Source organism: Megalops cyprinoides, chromosome 15 (assembly GCF_013368585.1).
Source record: "Megalops cyprinoides isolate fMegCyp1 chromosome 15, fMegCyp1.pri, whole genome shotgun sequence".
In the NCBI taxonomy this organism is placed as follows: domain Eukaryota; kingdom Metazoa; phylum Chordata; class Actinopteri; order Elopiformes; family Megalopidae; genus Megalops; species Megalops cyprinoides.
Window position 1 is genome coordinate 325,483 of NC_050597.1, and position 14,483 is coordinate 339,965.

At 45.3% G+C, this 14,483-nt stretch overlaps 1 protein-coding gene across 3 annotated transcripts in view; it reads left to right on the forward strand.

Annotated features, from left to right (window-relative positions):
• The window catches only part of LOC118789772 (regulator of G-protein signaling 7), a 58,168-nt gene extending 50,561 nt beyond the window's left edge, over positions 1-7,607 (forward strand). Inside the window, exons 10-18 of one of the 3 annotated variants that reach the window (XM_036546374.1) lie at positions 18-92; positions 210-308; positions 425-486; positions 698-808; positions 1,215-1,340; positions 2,408-2,594; positions 3,665-3,754; positions 5,282-5,318; positions 6,564-6,626. In XM_036546374.1, the coding sequence (XP_036402267.1) occupies positions 18-92; positions 210-308; positions 425-486; positions 698-808; positions 1,215-1,340; positions 2,408-2,594; positions 3,665-3,754; positions 5,282-5,302 (771 nt within the window). In that variant the 3' untranslated portion in view covers positions 5,303-5,318; positions 6,564-6,626. The other 2 variants (XM_036546372.1, XM_036546373.1) reach the window with 2 other exon arrangements.
• The last annotated feature ends 6,876 nt before the right edge of the window (positions 7,608-14,483 follow it).

Here is a 14,483-nt window from a genome sequence, read left to right on the forward strand (position 1 = left end):
CTGTGCTTTTGTTGCAGCCTGGCTGTGTGAACACCACAGAAGTGGACATAAAGAAATCCTCCAGAATGAAGAATCCCCACAAAACCAGAAAGGTGCAGTATTCCACGCTGGCTGTTCCTCTGTGACGGCAGCGTGTGCCGTGGCTGTGTGGAGCTGCAGGCTGCAGTGTGTAGCTGTCTGTGATGGTGGGCTGTGGCTTTCTGTTCCAGTCAGTGTATGGGTTACAGAATGACGTCCGCAACCACAGCCCCACCCACAACCCCGCCCCCGAGGCCAAGCAGCCAACGGTAGAGGAGCTACACGCACAGGTAGGGAAACGCTTGCCACACACTTATCTAGGTACTTATCTTTGCACTTCTGTCCAGGGGTCTGCATTCTCTCTAACTTGAAAACATACTGACACGGCTTGTACTGCTTATTTCAGATCACATTTTGGCAAGCGCAATTAGACAGGCATCGATTGAAAATGTCCAAAGTTGCAGAGAGGTAAGTTTAGCTTCTGTTTTTTGGTCTGTAATTGTGAGGGCAGACAAGTGTCCTCTGCTTGCAGCCCTTAAAATATTATCCGTTATATTGCTGTTATTAAATACAATGCAGATGTGCTCCCAGCGGTTTCCTCCTTTGAGTCTGAGATTTTAGCTGGTTTGTGGCAGCTATGTCTGCATTGTGGCAGCTGTTTTCCCCTGTCCCCCTGCAGTTTGCTGGGCTACACGGAGCAGTACCTGGAGTATGACCCCTTTCTCACCCCACCTGACCCCTCCAATCCCTGGATCTCTGACGACACCACGATGTGGGAGCTGGAGGCCAGGTGTGTGTCCAGATCAGAGCCTCTCTGTGGGATGCTTGTGAAGCTGGTGTGGATTGAGTGGGTTCTTAGTAATAGACTGGCTTTGAACGTGCAGGACATCAAACATTATTGGGCCTGACTAAGACTCCTCTCTGCCTCTCGGGTAAGAGAGGGTAATTAGCACACCTGGGTGACTTCTGTCTCCGTCCACTGGCACATTGCTGTTTTTACCTGTCATTGGAACACCACAGTAAAAATGAGCTGCAGGTGTGATGTATTCAGCTGCAGTCACCGTTCACATTGAACCACCCAAAACAGGGGGGTCACGGTGCTGTGTGCCGTGCATCTTCACCCCGTCTTCCCCAGGCGGGTGGAGGATGCTGCAGCTCTTTCTCTGTAGTTTTTCCATGTTTATGTGTGTTTGCAGCAAGGAGCCCAGCCAGCAGAGGGTGAAGAGGTGGGCTTTTGGGATCGATGAGGTGCTGAAGGATCCAGTGGGCAGAGAGCAGTTCCTCAAATTCCTGGAGTCTGAATTCAGCTCAGAAAACCTGAGGTGCAGTACTGCCGTCACACTGCTGTTACTGAATGAGGTGAAACAACATTCATGCAAAGTCTAGTCTGTGTGTGTGCTTACATAAATACTTAAAAAGCAGTCTATAGAATTCAAATGAGTGTGTGGTGTTTCAAAATGAATGCCTTTAGCTCTGTGTTACAGTTTAGTCTGTTTAATTTTAGTCTTCCTGGCAGGTTTGACTAGCTCTTCAGCTCCCCCTCTTGGTACTTAAGTAAAGAGCTCTATTTGAGCATGATACTCACTGTGAGAATTTCCATTTCAGCAAGATTAATCTTTGTAATCAGCTAATGAACCTCATTTAGCATTTTAATGTAATGAGTCACTTTAAATTAAAAAAATTAAAGTGTCTAAGACAGTGCACATTACCACTATGCAGCCTCACTATGCTCCCTACACTGGCTTCTGCTTGCTTTTGGATTTCATTTTAAGATTCCGCTGATTATTTTTAAAGCTGTGCTGAGGCACAGCTACATTTCTCCACTTTCTCAGCTACTGTTACATGCATATATGTCCAAACTGCCTCCATTACATAGGACTATTTGCAGATATTTTCTCATAAATACAGTATATTTTCATATATGTGTACTCAAGTGTCTCCTTTTTCTGGAATTCATTATAAGTGCTCCTCTTGAGAGGCCCTTTATTAATACAGTTAGACAGCTATTGGACTGGTGTGTCATCTTGCTAACAGCAGTGTTTTTAACTGCAAACAAAGTAATAATGATGCAGACACATCAGTCACACACACACACTCACACACAGACACTCTCACACACACACACTCACACACACACACCCGCATCCACACACACACGCTCACACGCTCACACACACACACTCTCTCACACTCACACTCACACTCACACTCAAACAAACTGTAAATGAGTATAGATTAAGGGATTACAAGTTTCAAGTATCATAACTACATGCATACATGCACACAGGCACGGTCTTGTCCTCTCAGTAAGCCTTATCCCATTGGTCAGGTTCATAGTAAGTCTTACCCCATTGGTTAGGTTTTTAGTAAGCCTTACCCCATTGGTCAGGTTCTGGCTGGCAGTCCAGGAGCTGAAGAAGAGGCCGATCCGAGAGGTTCCAACCCGGGTCCAGGAGATCTGGCAGGAGTTTTTGGCTCCAGGGGCTCTGAGTGCCATCAATGTGGACTCCAAAAGTTATGACAAGACCACGCAGAACGTGAAGGACCCTGGCCGCTACACTTTCGAGGACGCTCAGGTGCTGCACTGCTCTGTAGCACTGGAATCCTGCACACCTGCTTTCCACTCCACACCAGTAGAGGGCGATCACACTGTCTCTACATGGGGAAGTGTTCTTACAGAACCTGCAGCTCAGGCTGAATCTACCCTCACTCTAACCACAGTCACCCTTAACCTCAAATCTACATTTTACATATTATCTACATATACAGTGTAATATCAGATGCAAATATAACCTTAAGATGTAGAGTATTACAGTGTACACTGCCGGGGCGGCAGTGTATCATAGTGTTTAAGGAGCAGGACTTGTGACTGAAAGGTTCGATTCCCCACTGGGGCCCTGGAAAACCGCTGCACTGCTGTTGTACCCTTGGGCAAGGTACTTAATCCACAATTGCCTCAGTAAATATCCAGCTGTATAAATGGATAACATTGTAAAAAGTGTAAGTTGCTCTGGATAAGAGTGTCTGCTAAATGCTAATAATGTAATGTAATAATGAAAAGCCTTGAGTGTAATAGCTGATCCAAGTCTGGATACAGACACTGTGCTGACGTAGGAAGAAAGGCAAAGGGGATGCTGGGATATGTAGTATATAACAGCACTGAGTGTCAATCAAAGGAGCTCACAGTAATGCTGTACAGTACCTTTAGAGGATTATCTGCAGAGACACAGAAGCTCTTCACGTCCGGTTTTGGATATAAAACAAACGGCAGAGTCTCTCCAAAGCCAGAAAAAAAGGAGGACAAGGGGGAATTATTTCATTGTGGTTTTTAAATGCTGAACCAAGATTTATAAAGGGAACTACAGGGTCTGTCAGCAGAACAAGAATGTATAGGTGGAAGTTTATAAGGGGCAAAATTTCACATCATCACAACATATGTTTTCATACAGAGACTTATGATTAGATTATCAGTTTTGATGGCGGAACAGGCTTGATGCAGTGATAGATGTGTTCTGTAGGACAGGCAGAGCGACAGGCCCGGCTGGGCTGCAGAGCTTGCTCTTCTCAGTAAAGCTGTCCACAGGCATCCCAGCATGCACTGCAGTCTTGGCCACAGTGTGACCACCTGCCATCCTCTACCTCACAGGAGCACATCTACAAACTGATGAAGAGTGATTCCTACAGCCGCTTCATCCGATCAAGTGCCTACCAGGAGCTGCTGCAGGCCAAGAAAAAGGTAACCGGCTAACGCCCGGTGCAGCGCTCTGCATGAACCCCAAAGTACCAGTGCCTAAAGCATGAGGGTCAGCCGCGTGTGCGCGCTCACGTGCGGAGATCAGAGTGCCGGGACACTCTCAGCTCGTTGTGTGCCAGCACGGTCTTCAGCGGCATACAGGCAATGTAAAAGCAATTAGCTGTGATATTATAAGCAATGGTGTCTTACTGTATGAATAAAGAGGGCAGCAGTGGCCTCTCATTGATCTTCAGCACTGGATCTCCCCACTCAGGAACATTATTTACTGACTGCGCATGGCATGTTCGTTAAGTTCCAAAGGACACCTTTACTGTGGGTCAGCAGCGTAACGCTGTCTTTGCCATCTGCACTCGTCCATCGTGCCGCTTTCCGTCTCAGTTCCAATGCTGCCTGCCCACCCTGCTCTGCTTCACGCTCTCACTCCTCCTTCTCAGCTCTGTGCTTTTCTCTCACTTTCTGCCGCCCTTTCTGTGCTTGTATAAGTTGGGAAACATTCAGGATCGCAGAACTTCCTTTGAGAAATTCACTCGTAATGTGGTAAGTGGACAAACCTGGTCTGGCCAGCTGATCTGAGATCAGCTGTGGCAGACAGCCCTGCCCCGTAGCTTTGTCATGTCCACACCCATGTGTGCCACGCCCAGCTGGGTCTCTTACAGGTGTTGTCCAAAATCTCCCTCCCCGCCTCACCTCTGTTTCTGCAACCCCCCCAGACTTCGAGTCTTACCATGATACAGACTTCTGAAGATTTTTAAAAATCCTGAACTTTCCAAACAGCTCTTTTATTGCATGCTTGTGACTTGTTTTCTTTTGTTGATAACTGTATGTTAAGAGGGTTATTTACCCATTAGCTTGTATGTCTGTGTAGCCATCATGTGACCATGAGGTTCACTCCGTTACGACTTTCATAATATGCATCAGTTATTTGCAGTTAACAGGTTTATGTAATTACCTGATTACACATTTTCTCAGTGATCCAGTGCCTAAACCCAAGCCTAACCCTTTGTGTTTTTCATGTAGTTACGTAAGGTAGTGATATATTTATACAATATATAATTCTTGCACATTGTAAGTTACTGTAGGTGTATCGCCAACTTACTGCAGTGTTGAAGAAAAACAAGAAAAGAACTCCTTATTAATTGTTTGATTTGTTTGAATGTTCCTTCAGTGTTAGAGTGTTTTCCAGTATTCAGCTGTTTAATTCCTGACAGTTAACTATGCGCTAAGGGGAATATGCACATGTTAGGCACTGTAGCCTTGCATGGTTTTGCTAAGGGGAATATGCACGTTAGGCACTGTAGCCTTGCATGGTTTTGCTAAGGGGAATATGCACGTTAGGCACTGTAGCCTTGCATGGTTTTGCTAAGGGGAATATGCACGTTAGGCACTGTAGCCTTGCATGGTTTTGCTAAGGGGAATATGCACATGTTAGGCACTGTAGCTTTGCATGGTTTTCCTCTTGGCTCCGTGCCAAAGCGTGCTCCCTCATGTCTACTTTCTGCTTGTCCACAGAAAAGTAAGAACTTGTTTTGAAGGATTTTGCTCCCAGGTAAAGACAATGATAAAAGACTGCGTCCCTCTCCATGTCCCTGTGTCCTCCAATCTGTGCTGTCCTCATGTGACTGTGACCCAGAAATCACTGCACTCATGTTAAACTGTGTCTTAAGCTCAGAAAACAGCAAACAGGAGTGCCCATTACATTACCCAGACCTTACAGAGTACCAGTAATACAACAAACAACTTCTGTGCCAGTTGCTTGGAGTTTAGTTTTGAGATTTTTGGAGGACAAATTCAATTAAATCCAGTTATTTGTTTGGTTTTAGCAGATAATTACTTTAGAATACAGTGGGGTATGGGAGATTGGCAGAATTATATTCAATGAAAAAAGAAAAAAATGGCAATACAATTGAATTAAAAATACACTCTTGTTTGCTGTCAGGAATTACACCGCTGTATAAAGACCATGACCATGACATTTGTCATGAAATTAATCAGCATCATCTGGATGGTTTAACATGTGTTTTTGTATACCTGAGATGTTGTTACATTCAGTCATGAACCCCGTTAGCCCACGCTGATGTTTATAAGACTGCTGCAGTGCTGGTCTCTCTCTGTCCCATGGCGCCACCTGCTGGCCATCAGAATGCCATGATTATCCTGAGTATCCTGCAAGAAAAAGACAGTCACTTTGTCTTTTCTATGCCTACAGCAATGGTATGAATGCTCACCCAGTACAGCCTCACAGGTGCAATAATATACTGTAGGAGCGATGAGAGCCTCTGACATTGCTGGGTTTGTTTCTGAAACTCTGTGGAACTGCGGTCAGTGTGTGGGAATTTATCCATCTTCTCCCACTTGTACCCAGATTAACCCAGCCACCAGGGGGAGCTCTGGGCAGCCATACATCAGTGCTGCAAGCTTCAGTGCTGGAGGAGTGAATCAGTGCAAACACTTTGCATGCAGTTCCATCAGAGCTACAGCATCAGACTACACTGTGCTGTATTACCCTGCCTGTACAGGTACTGGGCTTATAAAGTGCTAATTACTGGGTGGTGTTTTGCTAACAATTGGAAATGTTGGCCTGCCCACTTTTAACATCTCCCAGACTCAAATCTAACCAAGAATGCTGTTTTTTAAAGGGAAAAATATACCACCCTTAAAAGGTTGTAACAAGTCCTAAACAGGTGGGTCAAGGTTTTGCTGGAATACCAATCACTATTTTTGATTAAAAGGAAGGGATTTTGTCGTTATTGGAAGTCCTGAAACATTTCTCTATTTTCTCACGCTCTTTCAGGGGAAATCACTGACTTCGAAAAGGCTGACCAGTCTGGTGCAGTCGTGCTGAAATGCAGCCAGCTTTTAGCTTGGAAGTGAACCGTCTCATTTCTACAGTACATTGTCTTTGTCTGCTGTTCGTCCAGAGGAAGATTTGGGTGATAGACACATGTTGCATGTCTGAGGAACTGAGTTTTTAGTCCTTTTGATTTTTATTTGTAGTGTGTGAAAAGGAATTTTGGACTCGGGGCCCAAGATACATTAAACCTGCTAATGCCTTCAGAGAAGGTCATTTGTCCAGTCACTTTCCTGCATATCAGCTGGAACTGTATGTTCACTGTTGACGGAAATCGTGTCCTTAAAATATTAAATGTAAAAAAAAATCAGCTACAGAGAAGCTTGTGCATAGAACCATCACCTGGATCACTGCTAATCAGCCACACTATAGAAGCATATACCATAGGCTTATTATTATATTATTATAATTCATTTGCTAATATTACATCATTATGTTCCATTTGCTTTGATTTATCATACTATGGAAATTATCACAAGTTACACTGCAAACATACACAGCGATCACAAGTCACACAGCAGATCCAGAAAGCTGTGTCACTCTGCACTCACAAAGCCACGCACAGCAGATCCAGAAAGCTGTGTCACTCTGCACTCATAAAGCCACGCACAGCAGATCCAGAAAGCTGTGTCACTCTGCACTCATAAAGCCACGCACAGCAGATCCAGAAAGCTGTGTCACTCTGCACTCACAAAGCCATGCACAGCAGATCCAGAAAGCTGTGTCACTCTGCACTCACAAAGCCACGCACAGCAGATCCAGAAAGCTGCATCTTTGTTTTATTTTGCAGCTCCTGCGGTTTTCTGCATTTATTTTTATACCATGTCTAAAGACACCTCTACTTCAGATGTGTTACTGTGGGCCCATTCTCTCTTCATGTGAGTATGTTTTTTATTTGTTTTTATCAATGATGGACCTGCTGCCTGTCTCGCTCCCTGAGAGAAGCAGTGTGGCTCTGTAAATACAACACAAAATAAAATGCAGATTACAATGGACTCAGCTGGAGAGGTTTGTCAAATAAACACTTCTATCAACACCAAAAAAGACAACACTATCATACATCATCAGCTATAGCTGTTTCTGTTTTCTTGGTCCTGGTCTATCCATAACATAGCCAGCAAGCTAAGCAAAAATACCTAGCAAACTAGCTAGCTAATACATCAAGCACTGCAGCAGATGCTATTGTCTGCTGCAAAGCCACAGGCAGCAGCTAACCATACAGTGAACTCCAAAAGTATTTGGACAGTAACAAGTTTTTTTTATTATTTATTTGGGCTCTGTGGTACCCTAAAATCGGGGACTATGCAAAAATGTGCTGTAATTTCTCAATGGTTCATCCAATAAGGATGAAAATACCCTCAAAATAAAGCGGACAGTCTGTACTTAAACACGATAGTCATTGTATAATTTCAAATCCAAAGTACTGGAGAACAGAACCAAAACAACAAAAATGTGTCACTGTCCAAATACTGCTAGAGCTCACCGTATTTCTAGATACCAAGTTGCCTACTCTCCCGTATCCAATAACTAGCCATTGCTACCTGTACCTTTCAAGCTAAATGGCTATGGCTACAAATGAAATTTAGGGTACAGCAAAGGCCAGCCTCATGTGTGAGAAATAACCCAATCCTTTACACTGAACATTTAATGTATGACAGTGAAAACAGGGCGACTGAAAAGTAAATGCTAACCTGTCTGCTGGTCAGGTTCAATGTCCCAGGCTCTGGGACATTGCTGCTGTTACTCAAAAATGTAATTATGAAATTATTTCATACTGTTAATTTCTAGCCATTAGTACTTAAAACATTTTTGCCCTTAATTTGCACACACTGTTGGCAAGAGAGGGATGTTTGTTCAGATCAATGATGACGATTAGATGGAGCTATTAGTCACAGTAGAGAGAGCTGGCCATGCCGGAGCCCTGAGGGAGGGTGAGGGTGGGTTTGACAGCATGGAGGCTGACCGGTGCTGAGTGCCAGGGCTGTTCCCCAACTGCCGCTGCCATGCTGTGGTCTCTCGTCTCTCTGGGTCTCTGTGTGACCGCGGTGGGTCAGCTGCCTTCACTCTGAAAGGCAGGCCGAGACTCAGACTCCAGCGCGATTCATACAGCAATGGCCCAGTGTCTGCAACAAGCTGGAAACACACACCTTCCACACTAAAGAATTCATCTCCACAGTGCAACTAAAGGGTCAATTACAGTAACATCTTCTCAACATTATGGTCACACACAGAAATGCTTTTAATTTTACAATGACTTGATCTTCAAGTTGTTTTTTAGTGGCTTCAAGGCAAAATAATATGATAACATATTCACCTGAGAGTGATCTCGATAAGATGGATATTTCATTGCATTGCCAGTAGCAGCCACTAGATGGCGTAAGTCAGCCCAGAGAACCAGTCACATTTGGGAGGTTTGGATGTGCCAATAATACAGATGCTCAGCTTTATTACAATGTTTTATGTAAAAAGAACTGGTCTAGAAATATGCAGAAAGTATTAGACATTTGTACATTTTTATATAATATACTAGAAACTATATTATAATTATATAGTAAAATATATTATACAACTGATATGGTCACATTTGTTCATTTATGTTCTAATATTTATTTTCCATGATACTTGTTCTGTAAACATTCATTTACCAGCTCATCATATATGGTAAATATTTAAGCATGCATAATCATCATATTGGTATTATTTACAATATCTTCAACGATTAAACAGAGAATTCTCTGATCATCAACCCTGCCATGCCAGTCAGGCTGGTAAACAAAGTGTAGTTATTGTATAGTTCCATTTCAGCTGTTGGGGGGTGGAAAGGAACAGACCCTTGTGACAAATTCATTAGTCATGGGAAGTGAGGAGAATGGGGGGAGTTACGCAAAAAAACAAGGATCCCCATGAGAGGCACAAGAAAAGTTGGTGTGGTTTTATTTCCAAACAACAGGGCAGTTTCTTGTGCCCAATGGCAGGTCTTGTTACATACCACTATTCTCTACCTGCCCATCTACCTGCAGCATACGGCCCACACAGCAGCCAATGGGAGGGCCTCTCCACACTGCAACCAATGGGGGAACATCTCCACACTGCAGCCAATGGAAGAGCTTCTCCACACTGCAGCATGACCTAAACACTGCAAAACAGCCTGTCGCTGTACATCGTCTCCATCACATCTCAGTACTGAAGTCACTGCAAGCACAGGAGAGCCCCACAATGCACTGGGCCCGAATGAGGGCCCTGCGGCACACCAATATCCATGAGAGAGTATGCCTTATCCTCTCAAAACTGATTAACTTTTTATCCAAATATGTGGGATTCTGACTGTGTTTTGTTATGGTAGTCACTGACAATCAGTGTCCAAAATGTTTATTCTTCTCATTTTTTTGCTTAAGAAGACCTGAAGCTTTCTGAATTGAGAAAGAAGCAAACTGTTGGCAAGAGAAAGATGTTTGTTTGTTCAGATCAATGATGACGATCAGATGGACCTATTAGTCACAGTACAGAGAACCGGCCGTGCCGGGGCCCTGAGGGAGCTGCCTGTGTCTGCGAGTGCCGACTGTGTGGAGCTGAGCTTGAGAGCATGGAGGCTCTCTCTGGAGTGATGCTGAATACCAGCGCTGTTGCCCCATCACTGCCACAGCGGCCCAGTTCTGCTCTTACTTACACACGGCAACACATGCATGAAAGAATGTCTCTACGAAGCAGCAGCCAACAATGGGAAAGCACGCAGCTCCACTGTGTCTTTCTGAAGTCTGCGGAAAGACAGACAAAGACCCTTCATATTTCATATTTCAGAATTTCGAAAGGAATCTTGTCGTTCAGGTTTATATGGTTTTATATGTAAAACAGAGGAGAGACATTCATTCACTCATTCTGTATTATGTTATATATTTTGGCAACTTTCTAGTAGAAATCAATGGTTTGAGAGCTTTCTATTTGGTAATAATGGTCAGGGAACTTGAGTTGGTTGGAAAGTTGTAGGTTCAGATCCAGTTTGGGACATTGCTGTTGTACCTTTGGACAAGGTAGTGTACCTAAAGTGCTTCAGCAAGTCTCTAACTGCATAAATGGATAATACATATAATTTAAGCTGAGTAAATTGCCCTGGATACGAGTGTGTGGTAAGTAAATAAATGAGAGTCAGTGTGTGTGAGAGTCTCCTTTGCGGTCCTCTGGCTGGATCAGTCTGTTGAGAAAGAGGCAGAGATCCAGCCACAGCAGCAGGGGGAGTCGGCCACAGAAAGGGGCGGGGGGTGGGGGGAGTGGGCAGAGACAGACAGAGAGAGAGAAAAAGAGAAGAGAGAGAGAGAAAGAGACAGAAACACAGAGTACAGGACAGAGAGGCAGAGAAAGAGACAGAAAGAGAGAGGAGGACAGAGAGGGAAACGGGAAAACAGAGCCAGCAGGGTGAGTTCAGAGATCAGACAGAAAGGCTGCTCTGTAATGCTGAAGGAGAGGAGCTTTGGGTGAGGCAGGGAAACGCAACACTTCTCCTCCTCACCGCTCACATGGGCGTCCTCGCCACGGCTTCCCCCGGACCACACGCGCTGGACGGCCACCGTTGACCCCCCCATTGCGCTCACCGTCCCGGGACACCTCTGACAGGTAACGCCTCACTGTCCCGAGACACCTCTGACAGGTAACGCTTCCCTTAGCACCTGGAACCCCACTTGTAAGGATTACTTTGCTCGCACTGGGGTCAGTGAGTTCATCTGCCTTACATTATGACTGTTTTATTTAAAATAACCTTCTAATCTGAGCCTTTATTCTAACATGAAATGTTGACATAATGTAATATAACTTAAATATTAGTTCTAATGTCTGTGGAGTGTTATTAGCTTTATATCTCTACACCATGAGATATTTAAGGAATCAACACATTAGGGTCTAAATTGGAGCATCCAACAGAAATACAATGCAATAATATAAAACATCCACATACACAATAATATTGCACTCAATTTATTTACAGTTTGAAAAAAAAAGTTTAGAGCTTGTTGTGAGCTGCAGTGAACTGTGAGGGTATAATATTGCCAGAAAGACTGGCTACACTGTAACACTGTACAGACATTCCTCTCTTCCTGGCCATAGCTGGTTAGGGAGAGACAGAGTATGTGGCTGTGTGTCTGAGTGTCTGTGGTCAGCTTGCCTTGAAACAGTGATTTAATAGAAAGAGCTTTCAGAGAGCCCTGTGTGAGTGCAGGCTGTGCTGACACTTACACATCTGTGTCACCTCCATCAGTTTCATTTCACCACAGGAACCTTTCAGTGTGTGGATCTCACTCTCTGGAATGCGTTGGTTGTTTCCCAGGGAAAATGTAATGATATTTAAGTCCATTTACATTTCCTACTCCCAGCACAAACTCTTTGTATGACTGTATCCAGCTGCTCATCAGCTGTCACACTGCTGTGAACATCTGTAGAGTCCATGATGCTGTTAGTCAGTCAACTGCAGGTAAAGCCTCATCAGCAGCGGCACAGTGACAGGGCTCTGAGTTACAGCACAGAATCTACAGCTACAAATACAGACGCACTGCCCTCAACTCAGACTCAAACTCATCTAAACACACAAACACACACACACACAAAGAAAAAAACTCTTAGGCTGCATACCTACAGAAGGCGTTGTTGCTGGAGTAGCCCCATACCTTCAGTTTGGGTGTGGCTGCATGGATGCAGCTTGTGACTGAGTGGACGGTCGCTGCTCTGCACGTTGTGTTTTCCTGCCTTCCTCCAGCAGCAGAGTGTGAGTGAGAGGCTGCTGGATCACAGTGAGGGCACAGGAGCAGACCTGTCAGCCTGCCTTCCTCCCCCGTCACTACCCTCTAAAACACAGCTGTATCAGTGCTGTCACCTGCACCCCGCCCACCCTGCCCCGCCCGCTCCGTACCTGCGCCGTACCTGCACCTTGTGCGGCCCGCACAGGGACCCACGCTGCCGTGCTCTTCCAGCACAGGTTAACGAAGACTGTTGGTTTAAGTCCCAAGAGGAGCACTGCAATAGGAGAAATTTAACCTGAGCTTCTTCAGTGAGCATCCAGCATAAATGGAAATGTCAGAGCTATAAGCTATATTACTCACCCTAAACAGGAGTGCCTGGTGAGATTCCAGCAGTTTCAGGCTTTGCCTGATTGATGATGAAAACTCTAAATGGTTTGTCTGTTATTTTGGGCTGTGCTTCCTTTACAAACATTGAGTATTTACCTGCGTCTGCACAGAGCCACATAGTCAGGCTCCTGGCTTGGTCAGCTAGTGTCTGTGGCATAGTGACACACAGGACACTGGGAGAAAGCCTCTAACTACTTTCTCTAGTTGGGGAACCATCACTGTTTCACTGTGGATACCTGTCTCATTCATCTCTGCACTATCCTCCTGTACAATGGCTTTGCTGAAAGGTCTAAATCAAGCAGATCAATCCTAACTCCTGGTCTGACCTGGATGTTTGCAGGTTTGGGATTCTATGTCCTGTCTGGACTGGTGTCTCTCTCTCACAAACTACCAGAGCGCCATTTCTCACAAACATGCTATGCAGAGGACAGGCATGCACAGGCTGGGTTGAGGGCTGAGTTTGATTCCACTGGTGATGAAGTTGCATCTCGGCTCTTTGTCAGGCTCTCACATCCTCCAGGGGTTGGGTTTGGGATTTGATTTAGTGAGAGAAAATCTTAGAGGTGTAGCCAGGAGAGGATACTACCCCCATCTGTGTGTGTGTCCGCTGTCCCCTGAAATCACACAGGAGGCACAGGTGAATGTGCAGGACTTACCGAGCTGGGGGTAGCAGAATCCCGAGCTGGGGGTAGCAGAATCCCTGCACTGGCCGTTTACTGCATGGCACATGTGGGAAAGGGATGCATTGGAGAGCAGCTTTGGAGACACAGGGGGTAGACCCACACGAGAACTTTCCTTCAGCTGGTGCAAATTACGAGGGGAGATTGTGGTTGCAAGTCCATATCCAAACAGCCCCGGGCCCTCTCACTCCAGCCACAGCCTGTCAGCTCTTTTTAAGCACCTTGAAATTGACTAAATTCAGAGCGAATGAACTGGCAGGGAGGCTTCAGCAGAGAATGCGATACAACCAGCCAAATGCACAGGGAATTCTCTTACCATGTTTGCCTCAAGTAAAGTTATTAAGAAATGTTTGCTATTATTTGCTTGTTAAAGCACATTATCAAATTTCATTTGAACTTCAAGTGTTCATTGGTTTATCTCCAAATGTATTAGTCACAGGGGTTAATACACTGCACTGTATGTAAGAGGTCCTGTGACGTGTGTCTGTGAAGCCCTGCTGCACTGTGTGAGAGCGGGCTGAGGGCTGATTTCACAGCGCTGTCCTGTCGCTGGGTGAAGGCGGCTGATGAGGGGTGTTGATATCAGAGTGATAAATATGCCATGGCTGCAGTTACTCCATTCCAGCAGTGAGACGCATTTGTAAATCATCAATGTTGGCTTTCGCACAGAGGTGTAAATGACCTGGTTGATTTTGGAGTGAAGGTTCCCCACAAGGCCCCTCAGACTGACCTGTGTGGGAATCAAGGGGCTCTTCATTGTCATGGGGCCCCGATCTGTGAAAGCTGGGGGCCTGATCTGTGAAAGCTGGGGGCCTGATCTGTGAAAGCTAGGGGCCCGATCAGTGAAAGCTGGAGGCCCAATCTGTGAAAGCTCGGGGCCTGATCTGTGAAAGCTCGGAGCCTGATCTGTGAAAGCTCGGAGCCTGATCTGTGAAAGCTCGGGGCCTGATCTGTGAAAGCTTGGGGCCTGATCTGTGAAAGGGGGCCGAAAGCTTGGGGCCTAGAGCTTTCACAGGCCTCTGCAGGGTCATGCTAGTGCCATCACTGTGTTTGGCGAAGATGCCTCTCAGTAA